Raw genomic sequence first — 25,201 nt, forward strand, 5'->3', positions numbered from 1 at the left:
AGGAAGATATGATTTACTTGACTAATAGAGCATTTTTCTCATTCTGTTAATAGCAATCAATGTCTGTGTGTAACTAATATCAAAAAGTATTATCTGTTTAGCCTTATATAGTAGTTCTTTAAAAGTGTAATTAACTCTCAGCTCATCTTTGTAGCTTAACAGAATATTAGAAGCCTAGGATCATCATATACTTTTGACAAAAATTAATAATTTTAAAACAAAAAATAATGCTTAAATTATGAGTATCTAGGAGGAGAGAAGTATAGTATTAAACTTAATTTTTATGGCACAAATAATTCTCCAAAATTTAGTATGTGCACAAAAGACCTCAGCTTACATTCAGAAAATGTTCTAAGAAAGCCAAAAAGTCATCCTTTGTTTTAATAATTATTATTATTTCAAGGTAAGTACACATGATTTAAATACTTATTTATATTTTGAGAAGGGGAGAAATGTGATATGATACTTAAGAAAGCTGTTCCCTTTCCCTACCTATTCTTCATTATATAGAACAACAAATGGCTTTAACAGGTTTTTTTTCTTATCTGTTGCAAGAAATAATGGATTAATATATGTATTTAAATCTAAGAATATTGGTTATGTGGTATATAAAAATAAGAGAAGGTCCACAACAATCTGAAGGCCAAACAAATGTTTTGGTAGAGCTTAAAATTTTAAAGGGCCACCTTCATGTGCCTCTCAACTATCCTGTTTTTATTAGAGGGGATTATTCAGCATCCCTCTGTATATAATCAGTGATCAAATATTACCAAATTTTTCTGTGATGCATAACTTAGTTTTTAAGAGAATGGGCTCTAAGACTACCTGCATTCTCCTACTACCTCTTCTAAGTAGCCGTGTGGCTAGCTTTTCAACCTCTCTTTGCCTAGTTTCCTCATCTATGTGATGGAAGTACCATCTCCACAGGTTTGTTGAAGGAATAAGTGAATTCAAACATAAAATACTAAGAACATTGCTGAGCTCATAGTAAGCATTCAAATTCAGGTCTCTTTCTTTCTTGCTCTCCACCCTCCCTGGTTATTAATTTGTAATTCATCTGATCTCTCTACTATTAGGTCCTTGATTCATCTTCCTCTTCTTTGAACTCAACTGTGTATTAATTTAATTTTGGCATTTCACACTCTGTCTTTCATTGTTTCTTTACTCTCCTGATAACCAAGAGAAAGTAATTGATTCTTTTTTATGTTACCAAAGTATTTTACAGATTTTAGTATGTGTATATCTGTACATACATGTGTGTACATGAATAAGGGTAGAAGGTCTTTATTGTTATAAGTACAATGTATTAGAGTCATTATTTGCCTGTCTTTCATGAATGCCTTTTTTTGTTGTGGCTGCTAATCCTTACCCGAGGATATTTTCTTCCATTGCTTTTCAGAGAGAGCACAGAAGGGAAGCAGGATGGTGAGGAGAGAGAGAGAAAGAGAGAGAGAGAGAGAGAGAGAGAGAGAGAGAGAGAGAGAGAGAGAGAGAGAGAGAGAAACATCGCTGTTAGAGATACATCGGTTGCCTTCAACACACACCCCCCGACCTACCCAGGGGCAGGGAGCAAACCCAAAACACAGGTACATGCCCTTGACCAGAAATCGAACTTGAGACTCTTTGGTCCATGGGCCAATGCTCTAACCACTTAACAACATTAGACAGGGCCTTTCTTGAGTGTGTTGATGGCAGCATGCTCTCATTCATCTTTGTTATAGTTCATGAAACAGAAGTCCTCAAAAAGTGATTGCTGAATATTCTTCGTTTTTATCTCCCCATCTAGTTCAAAAGATTCTGTATAATAGAAACTGTCATACTATACTACCTTCACCCTTCTCATAGCTCTTAACATAGTACTATATCATCAGTAGATAAATTAATTAAGACTTCTTAGTGGTTAAACTAAGGTACACATTTGTAAATTAGAGCTTACTAGGTATTCTTTCTCCATTAACATTGATAATGATTTGTCTTCCTCATTATTTAGGTGCAACAGTATTCGTCAGCAGTATTGGAAATGGAATGTGGTGTCGAGGAATTATCACTGAATTAATTCCAATAGAAAATGAAAATATTAGGAAACATTGTAGTCCAACTAAATTTTCAGTCGGTGAAGTTGCACTAATACAAATATTCATGGTGGATTTTGGAAATTCTGAAGTCCTAATTGTTGCAGGGTATGCTACTTTATAATTATTGTATATTCCTGGCCTGCTTGGAAACATTTGTGATTGGGAAGAGGGTTGATACTAAAGAATAAAGGAAATTGGGAAAGGGTAGAGAGGAGTAATTTATATTTCTTCATTTCCAAGGCATATACTTTCTAAGTTTCCTCTATAATTTGTCTTACTAATTACTAAATTAGGACAGTATTATCATTTATCAGTGTTACTAGACAGGGAACTTGGAAAAGGAGCTTTTTGATGTATCCAAACTTAAATACTCTTCTTTGGTGCTTCAAAGCAGGGGAATTATGCATAAAAACAGTTCCTTTTTAGCTGCAGGATGATTGAGTAAAAATTTTAATCAGTTTTCTATAATTTTATTAATGCATGTTAAAGTGGTATAGTGTCGGCTCATTCTAGATACTCAAAAATGTTTCCCTCAGTGTTCTAGGAAAATAAAACAAACTGAAAATCTTTCTGAAGTAAGGACCAGTATTAACTAATTATTTAATGGTCATAGCTTTATAAATAAATAGATTTCTACTCGGGGCATCATTATCCCCTTAAGTTTAAGTTGATATATAAAAGATAATTCAGGTAAAGGCAACTGAGATTTAATTACATAGGTAGCAACAGTGTCTGTACTTAAAAGCTAGATTAGCCCTAACTGGTTTGGCTCAGTGAATAGAGCATTGGCCTGCGGACTGAAAGGTCCCAGGTTCGATTCTGGTCAAGGGCATGTACCTTGGTTGCAGGCATATCCCCAGTAGGAGGTGTGCAGGAGGCAACTGATGGATGTTTCTCTCTTATCGATGTTTCTAACTCTATCCCTCTCTCTTCCTCTCTGTAAAAAATCAATAAAATATATTTTTAAAAAAGCTAGATTAAATCTATATTGTTAGAAAGTATGAACTAGAATATAACTTTCTATAAGATTTAACCTAAGGAGAGTATCCTTAGAAATGCATAACTTTTACGGGGGAAAGCAAATTTGGTTTTGAAGCATTATTTTCAAAAAATGTTACCGGAATTCTTCCTAGAGTTGGTGATACCCATGTGAAATCAGAACACATTGCTGAGCAACATATAGTACTAAATGACTTAGGTCTGGTCCTAAGGAAGTCTGAACCATATATTGAAGGGCTGCTGAAAGACTTCCAGCCATTAGCACAGCCATGCTCATTGAAGGACATTGTTCCACAGAATTCAGTAAGTAAAACTGAAATTATGCTTTCTTCTTCAGGGGCTAAAGTGTTCCAGTTTTAGCTAAGTATTGCCAGTCAGATTGTTGAGTGTAGGTTTAAGGCACCAATTCTAGTAAATACATTTTACGTAATTATCTGATAGTGCCAATGAAAAAGGAGATGAACTTCACTTTCCACAACTGGAAATGTTCTTAGTGGGAAATTGAGTTGAATAAGCATATATGAATATAGTGATAGGTGAAATATCCAAGTAAACCACTAAGTTTTGCAGTGTGGAAAAATAAAATAGGTTGTAGTTTGTGTTTCTGTACATTTCTTCACTGTTTCCATGGCACTTTGTTCATTATCTATTTATAGCCCATATAGCATTCTGCTTTGTATTATTTATTAACTAGAGGCCCTGTGCACGAAATTTGTTCACAGGGGCGGGGGAGTCCCTCAGCCTGGCCTGCACCCTCTCCAATCTGGGACTCCTCAGGGGATGTCCAACTGCCATTTTAGGCCCAATCCTGAACCGGCAGTTGGACATCCCTCACAATACGAGACAACTGGCTCCTAACCACTCACCTGCCTGCCTGCCTGATCGCCCCTAACCCCTCTGCCTGCCAGCCTGATTGCCCCTACCTTGACCTCCTGCCAGCTTTATCGCCCCTACCTTGCCCCCCTGCTGGCCTGATAGCACTTAACTTACTCCCCTGCCGGCCTGATCACCCCTAACTGCCTCTGCCTTGCCCCTGGCCTAAGCCGCAATCTGGCCTCCCTCTGCAGGAGGCGACCTGGCCAATCAGGGGCAGGCGCCGCCCCCATCACCCCACTGCTGCTGCCACTGCTGGCCGCCATGGCTGCCTGAGCCCGGGCCCTCGCAGCTGCCACGGCTGTCTGAGCCGCAGCCCCCGCTCCCCTGCAGCACCGGCCCTAGGCCCTCACAGGCACTGTGGTTTTGTCCAGATGGACATCTGGAAGACATCTGTTCTAATTAGCATATTACTTTTATTAGTATAGATATCTGCATATTCCCCAGCAACATTGCAGACTCCTAGGAGATAAGAATGCATATCAAGTAGTTATAGTATTATGAAAGAAGAAGTCTCTCTTTGCTCATCATTGTACTCCAGGCATGTAACAGATCATCTAACACAGTGGTCGGCAAACTCATTAGTCAACAGAGCCAAATATCAACAGTACAATGATTGAAATTTCTTTTGAGAGCCAAATTTTTTAAACTTCTAATGCCACTTCTTCAAAATAGACTCGCCCAGTCCATGGTATTTTGTGGAAGAGCCACACTCAAGGGGCCAAAGAGCTGCATGTGGCTCGCGAGCCACAGTTTGCCGACCACTGATCTAACACATAGTAGACATTTAGCAGATATTTGAAAGAATGAATAAATTAATAAAAAAACTAGGAGGAAATATAAAAATAATAGACTGGTGTTTTCCTCAAAGTGGTAAAATTGTTCCTTTTTAAGTCTTTTATTCTGAGTAGGCTTTACTTTTATACTCATAAAATCTTTAGAAAGATGTTTTATTTTTTGTTTTTAAGGAATATGTACTTTTGATCCTTAAAATTTACTTTACGTTTAGCTACTTAAAATTTAAAAAATCAACTTAAAAACCTTTTTCCAACTGGTGAATATTTTTCTTTATTATTTAAGTAGTGTATACTTCACATATTGCTAGTAATGAGAACTAAGGTAACTGATGATTAGAAATACCTTGATTGTATTGCATGGCTTTCATTATACTTCAAAAATTATCTTTTGAATTTTCATCATTTAAGTGGAAAATTCATATGTAATACTAGGGTTTTTTTAAAATATTTATAATCTTCATACTAATATTCAGACATGAAACTAAGTCCTGAAGTGCAGTAGCTATGGAACCTTGAGACAATATTTATAAATCAAAGTATGACCTACACTCCATGCATCCCTAAGACTGTCCTTAGGTTTGTGGCCCCAGCTGCTATTTAATATCTGTGGTTGGCTCAGTGCCTCTGCTCAGATTTTCAGACTTTGGTTGTTTTAAAGCTAAATTCAGATTATTGTAATATTAGAACTAATTATAATTATGAAGTACATTATAACTTAACTTTTTACACAGAGTGAAGCTTGGGGAGAAGAAGCTAAAGTAGAATTTTTGAAAATGGTAAATAACAAGGCTGTTTTAATGAAAGTTTTTAGAGAAGAAGATGGTGTGCTTATTGTAGATCTGCAGAAACCACCAACAAATAAAATAAGCAGTGACATGCCTGTGTCTCTTAGAGATGCATTAGTTTTTATGGAACTGGCCAGGTAAGTAATTTATTAAATCTTAAATGTTTTTTGAGATAATAGCTATAAATTGGAATAGCAGATTTTACCTTTAAAACTATGGGCCCAAAGTAAACCTCAACATACTCTGTAAGAGGTTAAAAATATTGCTGTCAATTTTTCTAATTACAATTGCCTGTGAAAACTGCATTCAGATCATTTGATTTATGGAAATAGAGAAAGTAAGGTACCTCAAAGTAGAAACTATTTCTAGTTACTGAACATTTTTTATACTCTTGATAAGTTCACAAGCAACTACACTAGGATTTCAATAATTGTAGTTTGACAATTCCTGACTTCAATATTCTAACCATTCTGTATTTAATATATGGCTCTAGAATCCTATATAATAAAGAGGTAATATGAAAATTAACCCTCACACCCTCACAAGATGGCTGTCTACGACTAGGCCGGCAGGGCGGGTAGTGAGGGACGACCAAAGGACTGAACAGCAGGCTGCATGGGGCGACCAGGCTGGCGGGGGTGGTGGGGCCATGAGGGGCAATCAGGCCAGCAGGGGGGGGGCAGTTGGGGGCAACCAGGCCATCAGGGGGGGCAATTGGGGGCGACCAGGCCGGCGGGGGGGGGGGGCAGTTAGGGGTGACCAGGCAGGCAGGCAGGTGAGCGATTAGGAGCCAGCAGTCCAGGGATGTTTGACTGCCAGTTTAGGCCCTATCCCAGGCAGTTGAACATTCCCCCAAGGGGTCGCAGATTGGAGAGGGTGCAGGTTGGGCTGAGGCAGTGGTCGGCAAACTGCGGCTCGTGAGCCACATGCGGCTCTTTGGTTCCTTGAGTGTGGCTCTTCCACAAAATACCATGGCCTGGGTGAGTCTATTTTGAAGAAGTGGCATTAGAAGAAGTTTAAGTTTAAAAAATTTGGCTCTCAAAAGAAATTTCAATTGTTGTACTGTTGATATTTGGCTCTGTTGACTAATGAGTTTGCCATCCACTGGGCTGAGGGGACCCCCCCCCAGCATGAATTTCGTGCACCGGGCCTCTAGTGTGGGTACTATAACTTCCTTTCCTTCTTCATCTCTGATGAATGAAGATGACTAAGTTACCACAGAGACAGTGGAAGATACTTTCTGTCCTGAGTGGTTACACAACTCTGGAAGTGAACCAAGTAAATTCCATTCTAAAAAAGAGTAGAGTCTGGGAGCCAGAAGGAGACAGGGAGAGCACACAACTGTCCTCATTGACTGCTACCACAGAGTGGTTACCAGTTCAACTAAAAGAGCAGAAACTTAGACTCTGAGTAGAGTTTACAGATCCAGCTCGAAAATGCTCCAACACCAATTTGAAGATTAATTATTGAGTTTGTTTTTTTTTTTTTGTTTTTTTTTTATTTTATTGATTTTTTACAGAGAGGAAGGGAGAGAGATAGTTAGAAACATCAATGAGAGAGAAACATTGATCAGCTGCCTCCTGCACACCCCCTACTGGGGATGTGCCCGCAACCAAGGTACATGCCCTTGACTGGAATCGAACCCGGGACCCTTCAGTCCGCAGGCCGACGCTCTATTCACTGAGCCAAACCCGTCAGGGCAAATTATTGAGTTTTGAGACTTGACTTTTTTTTTTGTAATCCCCATCCAAGGATATTTTTCCCATTGATCTGTAGAGAAAGTGGAAAAGCAGTGGAGAGGGGAGAGAGAGGTGAGAGAGGCACATCAATTGGTTGTCTGCCTCCTGACCAGGGCAGAGATCAAACCTGTAACCCAGGTATGTGCCCTTGACTGGGAATCGAACCCTCAACCCTTCGGTGTGTGGTCCAACACTCTGACCACTGACCAACACTGGCCAGGGCTTGACATCTTATTTAACATTGTTTGATAATTGGCAACAATACCAAGAAGCCTTATAAGTTAGAAGAGAGAAATTGGAAAGGGAATACTCTTGGTAGATAAATCAGTGTATGTGCAAGTCCTTTCTTCAGATCAAGTCACTGAGAGAAGAGACTTCAAGAAAATGGCTCCTGCTTATGTTTTAATTATTCTTTTAATTAGGTTTAAGTCACACTCACCAAGAAGTCATTCTGAAAAAAATATGATTTTACACTATCATCCACCTATTTTGCCTAAAGAAATGACAGATGTTTCCGTTATGGTTTGTCATATAAATAGTCCTACTGATTTCTATCTTCAGTTGGTAAGTATGTAGTGTTCCTTTGACACAAAATATTTTTGCAAGTTTTAAGTAGAAATGTATAACAGAAATAAGTGCGTAGTATGAATTTTAGAGCAAATAAACTGCTATGAACCTATAAATTTAAGTTTCTTCGTGGGTGCAACTTTGCATAACAAATGCACGTGACTTAGTAAATTGAAGGAGCAAATTAGTGATATGTGGAGGGAAGAGACAGTAAAGGATGTATAAATGTTTCTTGCTACCATCTGAAATCTACAGTTGACCCTTGGACAACATGAAATGCTGACCCTCACCCCTCCTCCATGCAGTAAAAAATCCGTGTACAACTTTTGACTCCCCAAAAAACCTAATTACTAATAAATAACCTACTGTTAATCAGAAACCAATAACATAGTCAGTTACCATATTTTGTATGTTTTATGTGTTAAATACTGTATTCTTACAATAAAATAAGCTAGAAAAAATAAAATGTTACTAAGAAAGTCATAAGGAAGAGAAAATACATTTAACAATATTTATTGAAAAAAAAATCCACATATAAGTGGATGCATGTAGTTCAAACCTGTTTGTTCAAGAGTCAATGTAGGAAAAGCACATAGAGCTGACAAATCAAAATAAAATGATAAAACCTGTTTCTGATCATGTACACCTGAGAATTTATGAATTAGTACTAGGTAATTTTCAGAATTTGAACACAAAAATAGTTTCAGATTAAAGACATTTCATATTAAATTTTGCATGTGTGACTGGTGGGTTCAGATAGCTATTAACAAGGAGTTCATTGTTATTGATCTCTTTACATCAGTGCTTTATATGAATTAACTCATTCTAAGGGCCATAATGCTATGTGTGAGTTAACTCATTAATCTTCACAACCACCCAGTGAGAAAGATGCCATTATCTTCCTTTAGATGTGGAGCCTAACCAGAGGGTTAGGTCACACAGCTACAAAGAATAGAGTCAGGATTGAACTGGGCAGTGCAGCTTCATTCAGAACCTGTCACCTCAAACATTTCACCATGCTATACCACCTCCCTATAGGAGTTGTGGAAATCTCCCTGTATGGCACTAAGTAGAACTTACATGTATTTCTTCTGTTGAATTTTACTTAATGTCTTTAAATTGAGGTAAAACATATATAACAAAATTTACCATTTTAAGTGTACAGCTCAGTGCCATTAAGTATATTCCCCATGTTGTTCAGCCATTACCACCATTCCTCTCCAGAACTTCTTGTTCTCAAACAGAAGTTCCATTCCCTTTAAACAATAACTCCCCATTCTACTCCACCAGTGTCTGATAACCTATTCTACTTTCTCTCTGTGAATTACCTATTCTAGATACCTATAAGTGGAAAACAAACATTAGTTTTCCTTTTGTGTGCCTTATTATATGTAGTATGTTGTTTACATATTGTAGCATGTATCAGAATTTCATTCCTTTTTATAGCTGACTAATATTCATTGTATGTATGTACCACATTTGTTTATCCATCTCTTGATAAACACTTGAATTGTTTTAACCTTTTGAATAATGCTATTGTGAACATGGGTCTGTTTGAGTCTCTCCTAGGTAGATAATGAGGAGTGCAATTGCTGGATTATAGTATAAACTGTTTTAATTTTTTTTAATATTATTTTTGTACTAATTTCAGTTAGACAATCATGTACTTTACAAAGTGGTTCCCCCAGTATATTCCAGTACCCACCTGACACCATACTTAATTTACATCCCCATGACTATTTTGTAACTACCAATTTGTCTTCTTAATCTTTTCACCTTTTTCACCCTGTCCCCCAACCCTGCTGCCCTCTGGTAACCATTAGTCTCTTCTCTGTATCTGTGAATTTGTTTCTAGTATTTTTTTTTTCATTTATATAGTTTACATTCCAATTTAAGTTAAATTATATGGTACTTGTCTTTCTCTGACCGATTTACTTAACATAATACCCTCTAAGTCCATCCATGCAGTTGCAAATTGTAAGAGTACATTCTTTTTATGGTCAAGTAATATTCCATTGTATATACCGTATGTATGACAGATTTTTTTATCCTCTCATCTATTGATGGGCACTTGAGTTGCTGCAGTGAACATAGGGGTGCACATATTCTTTCAAATTAGTGTTTTGGGTTTTTTCAGCTATATACCGAGAAGTGGGATTGCTGGGTCATAAGGTAGCTTGATTTTTAATTTTTTTTTAATTAAACAGTATGCATCATCCATACTGTTTTCCATAATGGCTATACCAGTCTGCATTCCTACCTATAATAGTGCACAAGGGTTCCCTTTTTCCACATCCTCGCTCACACTTGTTTGTTGGTTTATGGATGATAGCCATTCTGACAGATATGAGGTGCTTTTAATTTGCATTTCTCTGATGATTAGTGATGTTGAACATCTTTTCATATGTCTGTTGGCCATCGGTTTGTCCTCTTTGAAGAAGTGTCTATTCAGGTCCTCTGCCAATTTTTAAATAGGATTATTTGGGGGGGTTCTTTGGTGTTGGGTTGTATGAGTCCTTGATAGATTTTGGATATTAACCCTTTATCAGATGTGCAATTGGCGAATATGTTCTCCCATTCAGTAGGCTGCCTTTTTGTTTTGTTGAAAGTATCCTTTACTGTGCAAAAACTTTTTATTCTGATGTAGTTTCATTTGTTTTATTTTTTTCTTTTGTTTCCTTTGCTCAAGGAAATATACCAGAAAAATATTGCTAAGAGAAATGTCAAGAGATTATACTGCCTGTATTTCCTTCTAGGAGTCTCGTGACTTCGAGTATTTAAGCCTTCCATCCATTTTGAGTTTATTCTTATATATGTTGTTAGAAGTGGCCTAGTTTAATTAAACACCTAGTTTAAATTTTTTTCATGTGCCTGTTCAATTTTCCCAACACCGTTTATTGAATAGACTGTCTTTACCCCATTGTATTTTCTTGACCTCCTTTGTCAAATACTAACTGACCATATTGGTATGGGTTTATTTTTGAGTTCTCTGTTCTGTTCCATTAATCTGTGTGTCTGTTTTTATGCTAGTATAATGATGTTTTGATTACTAGAGCCTTGTAGTATAGTTTGATATCAGGTAGCTTGATACCTCCAACTTTGTTCCTCTTTATGAAGATTGCTGAGGCTATTCAGGATCTTTTGTGGTTCCATATAAATTTTTGGATTATTTGTTCTAGTTCTGTTGGTATTTTGCTAGGAATTACGCTGAATCTATAGATTGCTTTAGGTAAAATGGACATTTTTAAAAATATATTTTTATTGATTTTAGAGAGAAGGGAGAGGGATAGAGAGATAGAAACATTGATGGGAGAGAAACATCAATCAGCTGCCTCCTGCATTCCCCCCCACTGGGGATTGAGCCCACAACCCAGGCATATGCTCTGACTGATAATTGACCCATGACCTCCTGGTTTATAGGTTGACACTCAACCACTGAGCAACACTGGTCAGGCTGACATTTTAATGATGTTAATTCTTTATATCCATAAACATGGTACATGCTTCCATTTATTTGTATACTCTTCAGTTTCTTCTTTCTTAAATTTGAAAATACTGGTTTTTTACCTCCTTGATTAAATTAACACCTAGGTATTTTTAAATTTATTAAATTTATTGGGGTGACATTGGTTAATAAGATCAGATATGTTTCAAGTGTACATTCTGAGATAAAAGATCTGTATATTGCACTGTGTGCTCACCACCTAAAGTCAAACCATCTTCCGGTCATCATATATTAGGCCCCCCCAATCCCCTTCCTTCTGACAACCACCACACTGCTGTTTGTGTGCAGGAGTTTCAGTTTTATACCCCACATGTGAGGGAAATGATATGGTTCTTAGCTTTTTCTGACTAATTTATGTCAGCATAATATTCTCAAGGTCCATCCATGTTGCAAATGGCAATATTTCATCTTTTTTATTTTATTTTTTTAGTTTTTAAATATATTTTATTGATTTTTTACAGAGAGTAAGGGAGAGGGATAGAGAATTAGAAACATCGATGAGAGAGAAACATCAATCAGCTGCCTCCTGCACACTCCCTACTGTGGATGTGCCCGCAACCAAGGTACATGCCCTTGTTTGGAATCGAACCTGGGACCCTTGAGTCCACAGGCCAATGCTCTATCCACTGAGCCAAACCGGTTAAGGCTACTTCATCTTTTTTAAAACGAGTAGCATTCCATTGTGTATATGTACCACATCTTCTTTATCCAATCCTCTGGTTGTCTCCATGTCTTGGACACCATGAATAATGCTGCAATGAACATAGGGGGAGATACACACACACTCACTCACTCACTCACTCACTCACTCACTCACTCACTCACTAGAGGCCCAATGCACGAAATTCGTGCAAGAGTAGGCCTTCCTTCCCATGGATGCCAGCATCGGCTTCCCTCTGGCACCCGGGACCCAGGCTTGCCTCGCAGCCCCGGCTTGGTCCGGAAAGTTGTCTAGTTAGCATACTACACTTTTATTATTATAGATGTTTTGAGTTTTTCAGGTATATATCCAGGAGATCGATTGCTGGGTCCTGTGGTAACTCCATTCTTTTTTTATTGATATTTACAGAGAGGAAGTGAGAGAGGGAGAGAGACAGACAGAGAAAAATTGGTAGATTGCCTCCTGCACATGCCCCAACTGGGGATTGAACCCATAACCTGGAATCTAACCAGCCATCTTTTGGTGTATGGGATGATGTTCCAGCCAATTGACCACACCAGCCAGGACTGATAACCTATTCTTAATTCTTTGATGAACTGCCAGACTGTCTTCTATAGTGGCTGTACCAGTCTACATTCCCACCAGCAGTGAATGAGGATTCCCTTTTCTCCACAACCTCTCCAACACTTGTTATTACTTGTCTTGTTGATAACAGCCCTTCTAACAGATATGAAGTGGTATCTCATTCTAGTTTTAATATGCATTTCCGTAATTGCTAGTAAGGTTGAACATCTCTTCATATATCTGTTGGCTGTTTGTATGTCTTCTTGGGAGAGGTGTCGTTCAGGTTCTCTGCCCATCTTTTAATTGGATTGTTTGTTTGATAAATGTTGAATTTTATGATTTCTTTTTATATATTGGATATTAAGCCTGTGTTGTAGCTTTTGTTTGTAAATATCATCTCCCATTTGGTAGGTTGCCTCTTTGCTTTGTTGTCAGGTTCCTTTGCTATGCAGAAGCTTTTTAGTTTGATATAGTCCCATTCATTTATTTTTGCCTTCTCTTGCCTTTGGGGTCAAGTTCATTAAGTCTTCTCTATGAACAATATCTGTAAGTTTAGTACCTATGTTTTTTGTGTAATTTATTGTTTCAGATAAATATTTAGGTATTTGATTCACTTTGAATTAATTTTTGTACATGCTGACAGACTGTAATCTAGTTTCATTCTTTTGCATGTGGCTTTTCAATTTTCCTAGCACCATTTATTGAAGAGGCTTTCTTTACTGCATTGTGTATTTCTGTCTCCTTTGTTGAAATTATCTGCCCATATACACGTGGTTTTATATCTGGGCTCTCAATTCTGTTTCATTGATCTCTGTGTCTGTTTTTCTGCCAATAACATGTTTTGATTATCGTAGCTCTGTAGTATAATTTGAAGTCAGGTAGTATGATACCTCCATGTGTTCCAGCTTGCTTCCTGAAGATTTTTCATTTAAAAGAAAACAGTAGAATTTATTAATTTAATATGTTGCCGGGGTTCTTTTCCCAGCCTTACAAAGGGTTCAGCATTCTGGAGAAAGGGGCTGCACGTAGATGATTAAGAAGGAGTCCAAAGATAATTTTGAAAGGCATTGGGGGGTCAGAGGATCTTCAACTAAAGGAGCTGAAGACTCTCCTTGTCTAGGACCCTGTGGTATTTATTTAACACAATTTGTCCCAAGGCAAGGTGGAAATATACACTTCAAAGGGTAAGGTATCAAAGGGTACAGAAGCATTGTCAGTTTGGGGAATAGTGTACAGCTGTTCAGGTGTTAGGCCAACAGGAGGCAATAAAATGCCCTGAGCTGACTGGCAGCTAACAATCCTATTCAGGTTTGGGGGAAGTGCCGTTTAGCCATTCCAACAAGTAAACTACATTTGTGGCTCACCCTTGTTGAGCCCCCCCAAGCTTCACCAACCTTTTGGTAAAACTCCTGTAATTATTACATGCTGGAATTGGTTCTCGGCAATATGTATTGCTTATTAAATGCCATCTGCTAGGGTACAGATAGTACTCCTTCTTTCATGAAAATTATAGCCTATGGAAAGACATATCGTAAATAAACAGTATACATGAAAATATATACAAATGTTATAAGGTGAATAAAGGTGAGAGGGCTCCATTAGTCAAATGAAAATCACAGGACAAAGCAGAATGAAGACAAGTGGAGGGCCACTAAGTAACTAATCTAATGAGGTAGAGATAATGTCTGGGGACAAAAAAAGGGGAAAAGGTTATGAAGGGCCTTGGAAACCCTCTAGAGAACTTGAGAATAAAACAAAGCAATTAATAGACAAGGAACTAGTGTGTGTTTAAAATGAGTTTAATAACAGGAATCATCTCTTTTGTCTATAATGAGGATTTACTCTTTCTCCTGTGACTGAAGAATTTTGCAAGTGAGGAAAAAGGCAGTGAAAGAAACTGAGGACTTGTAGAAATTGGCCACATGTGTCCCTAGTTCCCATGGATTTTTGATTTTTGTTTTTTAAATATATCTTTATTGATTTCAGAGAGGAAGAGAGAGGGAGAGAAAATAGAAACATCAATGATGAGAGGGAATCTTGATCAGCTGCCTACTGCATGCCCCACACTGGGGATCAAGCCCACAACCTGGGCATGTACCCTGACTGGGAATCAAACCATGACCTCCTGGTTCATAGGTCAATGCTCAACCACTGAGCTACACCAGCAGGGTGCCCAAGGGTTTTGCTTATGTACTAAACTGAAAGCATAAGTGGAGAGAAAGTGAATCCAAAGTGCTACTTTTAAATCTAAGTTAAGAATAAAAATGAAAAGCATCTAATCATATTGTTGAATTTGGAACAACACGTAATAAATATTTTGAGCTTTTTTTCTGAGCCCTAAGTGCATGTGATTAAGGTATACTTTATTATGCAATTAATAGGGCTAAATATTTCTTAACGTTTGAAGTATTACTGAATAGTCCCATGAATGCAAAGTAATAGAGAATCACTTGGAAAATTTTGAAATATATGTTCTTTTCCTGACTATACCTCAGCATGGTCATCAGACCACTTTTCTAGATCTCACTGCCTGACATTTTCCAGTTCTACTCAGACAAACTAAATAAATAGATAGAATCACTTTCAGAAACAGAGCTTTATTAATTAAAATTGATTTTTTTCTTACTTAATATTTGACTTATTTAGTATCTCCCATTCTGCCTACCCAAAAAGGTCTTATATTTGCATATAATAGCAGGGATTATAAAAAATCAAAAACAGAACAAAGCATTGAATAATAGCTGCCTATATCATTGAATAGATCATGGAAAATAATTTTTATTTGCCCTCATTTATGTTTTATAAATGAGGGCAAAGTTGAATATAAAATTCTAGAGTATTTTTTTATTTTTAAAATCCTTATTGTTGAAAATGTTACATATGCTCCCTACCTCCCCCATTGACCTCTTGGCCTAATGTATTTCCACTTTGGAGAAGTGTCTATTTAGGTCCTTTGCCAATTTTTTAATTGGGTTGTTTGTCTTCCTTTTGTTAAGTTGTATAAGTTCCCTATATATTTTGGATATTATTAAATATATCATTGGCAAATACGTTCTCCCATGCAATGGGCTCTCTTGTCATTTTGTTGATGGTTTCTTCTGCTGTGCAGAAACTTTTTACTTTGATGTAGCCCTATTTATTTATTTTCTCCTTTGTTTCCTTTGCCCTAGGACCGTGGTTAGCAAACTGCGGCTCGCGAGCCACATGCAGCTCTTTGGCCCCTTGAATGTGGCTCTTCCACAAAATACCACGGCCTGGGCGAGTCTATTTTGAAGAAGTGGCATTAGAAGAAGTTTAAGTTTAAAAAATTTAGCTCTCAAAAGAAATTTCAATCGTTGTACTGTTGGTATTTGGCTCTGTTGACTAATGAGTTTGCCGACCACTGCCCTAGGAAATGTATCGGTAAACATATTGCTGTAAGACATGTCTGAGATGTTGGTGCCTATGGTTTCTTCTAAGATTTTTATGGTTTCATGACTTAACATTTAAGTTTTTTATCGATTCTGAGTTTATTTTTGTGGATGGTGTAAGTTGGTGGTCTACTTTCATTTTTTTTGCATGTACCTGTCCAATTTTCCCAACACCATTTATTGAAGAGATTGTCTTGACTCCATTGTATGCTCTTGCCTCCTTTGTCAAATATTAATTGAGCATAATGGCTTGGGTCAATTTCAGGGTTCTCTGTTTTGTTCCATTGATTTAAATGCCCGTTCTTGTGCCAGTGCCAGGCTGTTTTGAGTACAGTGGCTTTGTAGTATAACTTGATATCTGGTATTGTGATCCCTCCAAATCTGTTCTTTTTTCTCAAGATTGCTGCGACTATTTGGGGTCTTTTTGGGTTCCATACAAATTTTGCAGTGTTCTAGATCTGTGAAATATGATGTTGGTAATTTATAGGGATTGCATTGAATCTATAGATTGCTTTGGGTTGTATGGATATTTTAATGGTGTTGATTCTACCAATTGATGAATCCTATCTAATAAAAGAGTAATATGCAAATTGACCGTCACTCCAACACACAAGATGGCCGCCCCCCATGTGGTCAAAGATGGCCGCCCCCATGTGGACACAAGATGGCCACCACAAGATGGCCAGCAGGGGAGGGCAGTTGTGGGCAATCAGGCCAGCGTGGGAGGGCAGTTGGGGGGAGCCAGGCCTGCAGGGGAGGGCAGTTAGGGGTGACCATGCTGGCAGGGGAGGGCAGTTAGGGGCAATCGGGCCAGCAGGGGAGCAGTTAGGCATCAATCAGGCTGGCAGGGGAGTGGTTAGGGGGTGATCAGGCTGGCAGGCAGAAGCGATTAAGGGCAATCAGGCAGGCGAGCAGTTGGAAGCCAGCAGTCCTGGATTGTGAGAGGGACCTCCCAGATTGGAGAGGGTGCAGGCTGGGCTGAGGGACACACACACACAGACACACGCACACACACACACACACACACACACACACACACACACACACACCCTGTGCACAAATTTCATGCACCAGTCCTCTAGTATAGTATATTCTTCTACCTGTTTATGTCTTCCTCTATATCTTTTTTAAACATCCTGTAGTTTTCTGAGTACAGGTCTTTTACTTCCATGGTTAAGTTTATCCCTAAGTACCTTAATTTTTTAATTTTTATTTTTTTGCAATAGTAAAACCTTAATTTTTTAATTTTTATTTTTTTGCAATAGTAAAAGGGATTTTTATTCTAGTTTCTCTTCTTTCTGAGAGTTCATTATTGGTGTTCATAAATCTTAATTTTATATTCTGCTATGTTGCCAAATTCATTTATTAAATCTAGTAATTTTATTATGGAATCTTTAGGGGTTTCTTTGTACAATATTATGTCATCTGCAAATAATGAGGGTTTTACATCCTCCTTTCTTGTTTGGATGCCTTTTATTTCTTCTTCTTGTCTGATCGCTATGGCTAGGACTTCCAGTACTATGGTGAGTAAGAGTGGTGAAAGCAAGCATCCCTGTCTTCTTCCTCTTCTTAGGGGAAATGGTTCTAATTTTTGCCCATTGAGTATGCTGTTGGCTGTAGATTTGTCATATATGGATTTTATTATGTTGAGGTATGATCCCTCTATTCCCACTTTGCTAAGAGTTTTTATCAAAAAAGGGTGTTGGATTTTGTTGAATGCTTTTTCTGCATCAGTTGATATGATCATGTGATTTTTGTCTTGCAATCTGTTTATGTGATGTTTCACATTTATTGATTTTTTTAATATTGTCCCTGCCTTGCATCTCCAGAATAAATCCCACTTGTTCATAGTGTATGATCTTTTTAATATATTGCTGGATCTGATTTACTAATATTTTGTTGAGGATATTAGCATCTATGTTTATCAGGGATATTGGCCTGTAATTCTCTTTCTTTATAATGTCTTTATCTGGTTTTGGAATTAGGGTAATGCTGGTCTCATAGAAAGAGCATGGAAGTGTTCCTTCCTCTTGAATTTTTTGGAATTGTTTGAGGAGGATATGTGTTAATTCTTCTTCGAATGTCTGGTAAAAATCCCCTGTGAAGCCATCCCAACCAGGGCTTTTGTTTGCTGGAAGTTTTTTTTTTTATTACTGCTTCAATTTCATCAGTACTTTTGGCCTATTCAGGTATTTTTATTCTTCCTGTAGGACTTTTGGAAGATTTTATTTTTCTAGGAATATGTCCATTTTATCCAGGTTGTCCAGCTTATTGGAATAAAGTCATTCGTCGTATTTTTTTTTTACAATCCTTTGCATTTCTGTGGGGTAAGTTGTTAACCTCTTTCATTTCTGGTTTTGTTTATTTGGGTTCTCTCTCTTTGTTTCTTAATGAGTCTGCCAGGAGGTTCATCAATCTTGTTTATCCTTTTGAAGAACCAGATCCTAGTTTTATTGATTTTTGTATTGCTTTTTAGTCTCTATGTCATTTATTTCCACTCTTACCTTTATAATTTCCTTCTTTCCACTTATTCTGGGCTTCCTTGTTATTCTCTTTCTAATTATTTAAGTTGTAGGGTTAGATAACTTACTATAGGTGTTTCTTGTTTTTGAGATAGGCCTGTAGTACTATGAACTTCTCTCTCAAGGACTGCTTTCACTGTGTCCCACAGATTTTTGGTTACTGTGTGTTCATTTTCATTTTTTTCCAGGGTCTTTTTTATTTCTTCTTTGATTTCTTTAGTAACCTATTCATTGTTTAGTATTATGCTATTTAGCCTCCATGTGTTTGAATGTTTTTATTGAAGCTGATTTCTAATTTCATGCCACTGTGATCTGAGATGATATTATTTCAGTCTTCTTGAACTTGTAGAAATTTAGCCTGTGTCCTAACATGTGGTCCACCTTTGAAAATGTCCCATATGTACTTGAGAAGAATCTGTATTCTGTCACTTTGGGGTGAAATGTTCTGAAAATATCCATTAATTTCATCTGATCTAGTGTGTTCTTTAGGATCACTGTTTCCTTGTTTATTTTTTGTATAGAATATCTATCCAGTGATGTCAAGGGGGACTAAAGTCCCCTATTATGATGGTATTGCTGTTGATCTCTCCCTTGATATCTTCCAGAAGTTTTTTTTATGTATTTGGATGCTCCTGTATTGGGTGCATATATGTTTACCAAGGTTATATCCTTTTGTTGTATTGACCCCTTTAGTATTATGAAGTGGCCTTCATTATCTCTTGTTATGGCCTTCACTTTGAAGTCTATTTTGCCAACTATGAGTATTGCTACCCCAGCTTTTTTTTCACATCCATTTGCCTGAATAATTTTTTTCATCCCTTCACTTTCAGTCTCTATGAGTCCTTTATTCTGAGGTAGACAGCATATATATGGGTCATGTTTTCTTATCCATTCAGCTACCCTATGTCTTTTGATTAGAGCTTTTGATCCATTTATATTTAACGTTATTATTGACTAGAGGCCCAGTGCACGAATTCGTGCACAGTTGGGGTCCAGCCAGCCCAGCCCCAATCGGGGCAGATCGGGGCCATGCCTGTCAGGAGGAGGAGACAGCTGGAGGTTGGCTGGCCAGCCTGCCCTGATTGGGGCCCGATCAGGGCTGGGCCAGCTGCGGGGAGGGGCCGTGGGTCGTTGGCCAGTGGGCCCCGCCCCTGATTGGGATGAGGGGGCCGGTTGGGGGTGGGGCTGGCCGTGAGGAGGGTCTGTGGGTGGTGGGCCAGTCGACCCGCCCCCAAATGGCGTGTGGGAGCTAATCGACAGTGAGCAACTGGGGGAGGGGCCGTGGGAGGTTGGCCGGCCAGCCCCACTCCCGATTGGTGTGGGGGGACCGATCGGTGCAGAGCTGGCTGGGGAGAGGGGCCACAGGCCAATCAGGGTGGTGGGGGCTGATCGGGGGTGGGGCTGGCCATGGGGAGAGGCCATGAGTGGTTGGCCGGCTGGCCCTGACCATGATCAGAGTGGGGGGGCTGATTGGGAGCAAAGCTGGCTGGGGGGAGGAGCCACAGGCCAATCAGAGTGGTCAGGGCCCATCTGGGGCAGGGCCGGCTGTGGGGAGGGACCACTGGTGGTTGGCCGGATTGCCCTGCCCCTGATTAGAGGGGGGCGGCAATCTGGGGTGGGGCTGGGCAGAGGGAGGGGCTGCAGGAGGTTGGCCAGCCATCCCCGCCCCCTATTGGGGTAGAGGGGGCGATCAGGGGTGGGGCCGGCTGGGGGTAGGGGTCGCGGGAGGTTTGCTGCTGGCCCCACCCCTCGATCGGGCCAGTTAGTTCTGGTTGTTTCGGCGTCCCATCGCTGGCTTTTTATATATATTGATAGGTACTTATTTGTTGCCACTTTTATGCTTTATGCCTGTGTTCCTCCCTCTCTATTTATTCTTCTTACACCAGTACCTTTAGCATTTGTTGCATTGCTGGTTTGGTGGTAATAAACTCCTTTAGCCTTTTTTTGTCTGGAAAGCTCTTGATTTCAACTTCAATTTTGAATGATAGTCTTGCTGGATAGAGTAATCTAGGATTTAGTCCCTTGCTTTTCATCACTTTGTATACTTCAAGCCACTCCCTTCTGGCCTGAAGTGTTTCTGATGAGAAATCAGCTGATAGTCTAATGGGAGATCCCTGGTAGGTAACTTTCTGTCTCTCTCTCTCTTGCAGCCTTTAAGATTCTTTCTTTGTCTTTGAGGTTAACATTTGCTATTTTAATTACGATGTGTCTTGGTGTAGGTATTTTTGGGTTTGTATTGTTTGGGACTCTCTGTGCTTCCTAAAATTGTGTAACTTTTTCTTCCCCAAGTCAGGGAAGTTTCCTGGCATTATTTCTTCAATCAGGTTTTATATTCCTTGCTCAACTTCATCTCCTTCTGGCACCTCTATCATGCAGATGTTGCTTCGCTTCATGTTATTCCAAAGCTCCCTGAAACTGTCTTCCTGCTTTTAAATTATTTTTCCAATTGCTGCTCTGATTGGGTGTTTTTTTCTACCTTACCTTCTAACTCACTGATTTGGTCCTCAGCTTCTTCTAGTCTACTGTTGAATCTTTTCAGGGTATTCTTTATTACAGGTATGTCATTCTTCATTTCCTCTTGATTCTTATTTATACTGGTGTATTTCTCATTCAGCTCCTTATAATTCTCATTAGGTTGCTTCTAATTCCCATTGAGATGTTTGGGCATCCTTATAACCATCACTTTGAATTCTTTATCTGACAGATTACTTGCCCCCATTTCATTTAGTTCCTTTGCTGGAGATTCCTCCTTTTCTTTGGGGGTTTCTTTATCTCCCCATTTTTGCTCTCCCTTTGTATTTGTTTCTATGTATTAGATTAAGCTTCTATGCCTCCCATTTTTGGGGAGTGGTTTTATTTAGTAGTTGTTTTGTGAGATTCAGTAGTGCTGTCTCTCAGATCTCTTGAGGTAGGTACTCTACGAACCCTTACTTGAATCATTTGGGTTCTCCTCTTGTAGTTGGGTATTGAATGTTGTTCTGTTCATGAATGGTGTTTCCTCTCAGGCTAGCTGACTATTGTGGTTCATCCCCACCACATCATGCAAGCTGTTGTGGAGATGCTGACTGAACAGAACAAAATACAAGACAAAATATGAAACAGAAGAAACAAAATAAGAACGTACACAAGACTGCTATGTTGAATAATAACAAATCAATAAAGCAGATCGATAAAGAAGATAAATTTTAAATGGGAAAAAAGGAAAGAAAGAAAAACTAAAAAAAGAGAAAAGAGAAGAAAAAATGGAGAAGAGGATAGAAGAAAGAAAAGTTAAGAGGCCTCTGCTGCAGCCGATTTTTAATGCCCCATGGGAACTTGCTTTGGATTACACTCTTCTATCTGCCAATTCTGAGCTTCCTGTTAGGTACTTAGGTGCTACCCACTATCAGGCACTGTCTTTTGGCTTTCAGTAACCTGATTGAAACTCCAAGTGATTCATTGATCCACTGCTTGTGTCTGTCTCCACAGACCTTGGCTACAAGCAGGAGGGGCTAATCTCTCTAAAGTAGGGTGTTAGCCACACAGGGTCCAGGCCTAGGTCAGCAAACTTCCCCTGGTTCCCTGGGCTCTGCCTTTGCCTGATCGCCAGCTATCAATCTTATTCACTCAAAAGTCTGCTTCTGAAAGGTTTTAGGTGGGGTAGGTGCTGTTTAGCTTTCAGGGAATATGGTGGTGTGTTTTCCTGTCCCAGAGCTACTCCTCCACCAGTGACCAAAATATTACTCTGCCCTTGGCTAGACAGAGATCCTTGTATGGAGACCCGCGGGGACAGTTGGGAACTTGCAGTTTTTATCAGTCTGGTTTCCAGAATAGCTGGACAGAAGGCCCCTCCTCCATTCCAGTCACCGAGGGCTCCTGGAGACTGTTCAGACCCCTTTAAGTTTGGCATCTGCTTTTGTTTCCTCTGCAAAATTTAAAATGCAGGGTGTGGCATGCAGGGCTCCTGAGGGTAAGCCTGAGGCTACAGGGAGTGGCTTTTAGGAAAAATGGCCCTTTTGGTTTGGATGAATGATCAAATGTAGGACTCCTAGCTATTGCTTTTCCACTTCTCTCTGCCCTGTTTCCAGCCTCTCCTCAGGCACCTTCAGTCTGCACCTCCCGCCCTGCGCGAAAGCCTCGGGTCAGTAGTTGCAAATGAAAACTCCTGTGCTCTGGAATTAGAGAAAAATAAACAAAACAAAACTATAGCTTTCTCTCCAACTGGCTCTGGTCTGCAGGCTCCAGACTCCCAGGCAGTCAGCAGCCCTGCCACCTTTCCTGGCTAAATGTTATATGGGCTGCATTTTCGGCTCTGGTGCTCCTGGCTGTGGAGCCCAGTTTGGGCTCTGGGCCTCTATCTTCTGAGGGAAAAGACTCTCCTATAGCCCTGAGCTCCCTCATCTCTCTGCCACCCTGCAGCCCTGCCGCCCTGTTGCCCCTGGAAGCTGCAGTCAGCTCCTCTTGTGACCTCACCCTTCCTACTGGTCTCCAGGTGTTTTCTGTCCTTCCTTGATATAAGTCTCCTCCTCAGCTGGATCTAAGTTTGTAATTCCAGGTGAATGTTCTCCAATTTAGTTGTTTTTCCAGTCTGACCCTGGGATGAGGTGCACAACAGATCTGCCTATTTGGCAGCCATTTTCTCCCCCTAATTTTCTTTCTGAGATGCCTCCCTGCCTTGGTTATTCATGGTATTTGATGGGCTCCTTCTCTGTCTAAGCATCTACATATTGTCGTTTCTTTAGCAGATCTCTATGAAGAGGTCTTTCTACTATTTTCCAGTATGTGGGGCTGAATCAAAGTTTTTTAGCTCTGAAATCTCATAGCTGACCTCCATGGCTGCCATCAGTATAGCTGCACCATTTGGGGGTGGGGTTTGTTTTTGGCTATGTTCTGAGCGATCCCCTTAGTATCTCCCCCTGAAATTTCAACAAGTTGATCAGCTGTAACTCAAGAAATGATTCTCTGCTTGACATACAGGCAAGCCTGAGAGATCTGTGCATTAAAGCATCTAAAGGTAGGCAAAAGGGAACAGGGGAGGAAAGAAGGGCCGAGAGCTCAGACTGGTCATGGACACAGACCTGCAGCTGGCTGTAGCAGGTGCTTCCCATAGCTGGGAGAAACAGTCTCAGTGGGCAATCCAGCAGGAGTGAGCAGTGGGAACAACAGCTGAGCCAGTCAAGAGACTGGGAAAAGAGATTTCACCCAGACTTCCACTGGATGTCTCCCTCCCTCCCCCCTCTTCCCCCCGCCCCCCACACATACACACACACATGCTCCAACCAGGGATCAGTCACAGAAGGAAATAGCAATTCTGCAATAATCGTTCGCAATTTGTAAAGAATGTGCTCCTCAACCTGACACCAAGGGCAATGGGAGGCAAATTTTGGGAGTCTAAGGTACTGGGCTCTGTGGCTTTGTTTCTTTTGTTTCTTTTTCTTTTCTTTTTTTTTGGAAAACTGACCACACAGCAGTGGAGAGCCCTGGCAGAACCCCTGTGCTGTGCCCTTTTCCCAGTCTCTTGACTGGCTCAGCTGTTGTTCCCACTGCTCACTCCTGCTGGATTGCCCACTGAGACTGTTTCTCCCAGCTATGGGAAGCACCTGCTACAGCCAGCTGCAGGTCTGCGTCCATGACCAGTCTGAGCTCTCGGCCCTTCTTTCCTCCCCTGTTCCCTTTTGCCTACCTTTAGATGCTTTAATGCACAGATCTCTCAGGCTTGCCTGTATGTCAAGCAGAGAATCATTTCTTGAGTTACAGCTGATCAACTTGTTGAAATTTCAGGGGGAGATACTAAGGGGATCGCTCAGACCATAGACATTCTCATATTTTCTTTTTTTTTATGCAGTTTTAAAAGGGGTTGTTTTCTTAATTTCCCTTTCCGATAGTTCATTTTGGTGTATAAAAATGCAACTGATTTACTGAATATTTATTTTGTATCCTGCTACTTTACTGAATTCATTTATCAGTCCTAGTAGCATTTTTGGTGGAATCTTCAGGGTTGTTTATGTACAGTATCATATTATCTGCAAATAATGACATTTTTACTTCTTCCTTTCCAATTTGGATGCCTCTATTTCTTCTTTTTGTCTGATTGTGGTGGCTAGGACTTCCAGTACTATGTTGTGTAAGAGTGGTGAAAGTGGACATTTTTGCCTTGTTCCTTATCTTAAGGGAAACAGTTTTATTAGTTTTTCCCTGTTCAGTATGATGTTAGCTGTGGGTTTGTCATATATGGCTTTTAAATGTTAAGGTATGTTTCTTATATTCCCACTCTGCTGTGAGTTTTTATCATAAGTGCATATGAGATTTCGTCAAATGCTTTTCTACATCTATTAATATGATCATATGATTTTTACCTTTCATTTTGTTTAAGTGGTATATTATGTTAATTGATGTGTGGTTATTGCACCAACTTTGCATCCAAGGAAAAAATCACACTCAATCATGGTGTATGATTTTTTAATGTACTGCTGAATACAGTTTGCTAATAATTTTGTTGAGGATTTTTACATCTATGTTCATCAGGGATATGCTCCTATAATTTTTTTTACTTATAGTCTCACTAGAGGCCCACTGCACGAAGATTTGTGCAATAGGCCTTCCTTCCCCTGGCTGCTGGCACTGGTTTTCCTCCGGCACCCGGGACCCAGGCCTTCACTCTGGCCACCGCCTTCCGTCTTTGCTCCAGCCGGAGTCTGCAGTCTTCACTCTGGCTGGAGTCTGCA

The 25,201-nt window shown here is 39.6% G+C and overlaps 1 protein-coding gene across 1 annotated transcript in view; it reads left to right on the forward strand.

The window, feature by feature from the left end:
• Positions 1-25,201, forward strand: part of RNF17 (ring finger protein 17) — a gene marked incomplete at both ends in the record, with an annotated part of 182,565 nt that overhangs the window by 52,070 nt on the left and 105,294 nt on the right. The window contains 4 exons of the mRNA XM_080662142.1: positions 1,991-2,180; positions 3,209-3,377; positions 5,476-5,666; positions 7,691-7,832. Of these exons, the coding sequence (XP_080518268.1) occupies positions 1,991-2,180; positions 3,209-3,377; positions 5,476-5,666; positions 7,691-7,832 (692 nt within the window). The remainder of the gene's footprint in view (positions 1-1,990; positions 2,181-3,208; positions 3,378-5,475; positions 5,667-7,690; positions 7,833-25,201) is intronic.

Source organism: Plecotus auritus (assembly GCF_963455305.1).
Source record: "Plecotus auritus genome assembly, chromosome: 3".
NCBI lineage: Eukaryota > Metazoa > Chordata > Mammalia > Chiroptera > Vespertilionidae > Plecotus > Plecotus auritus.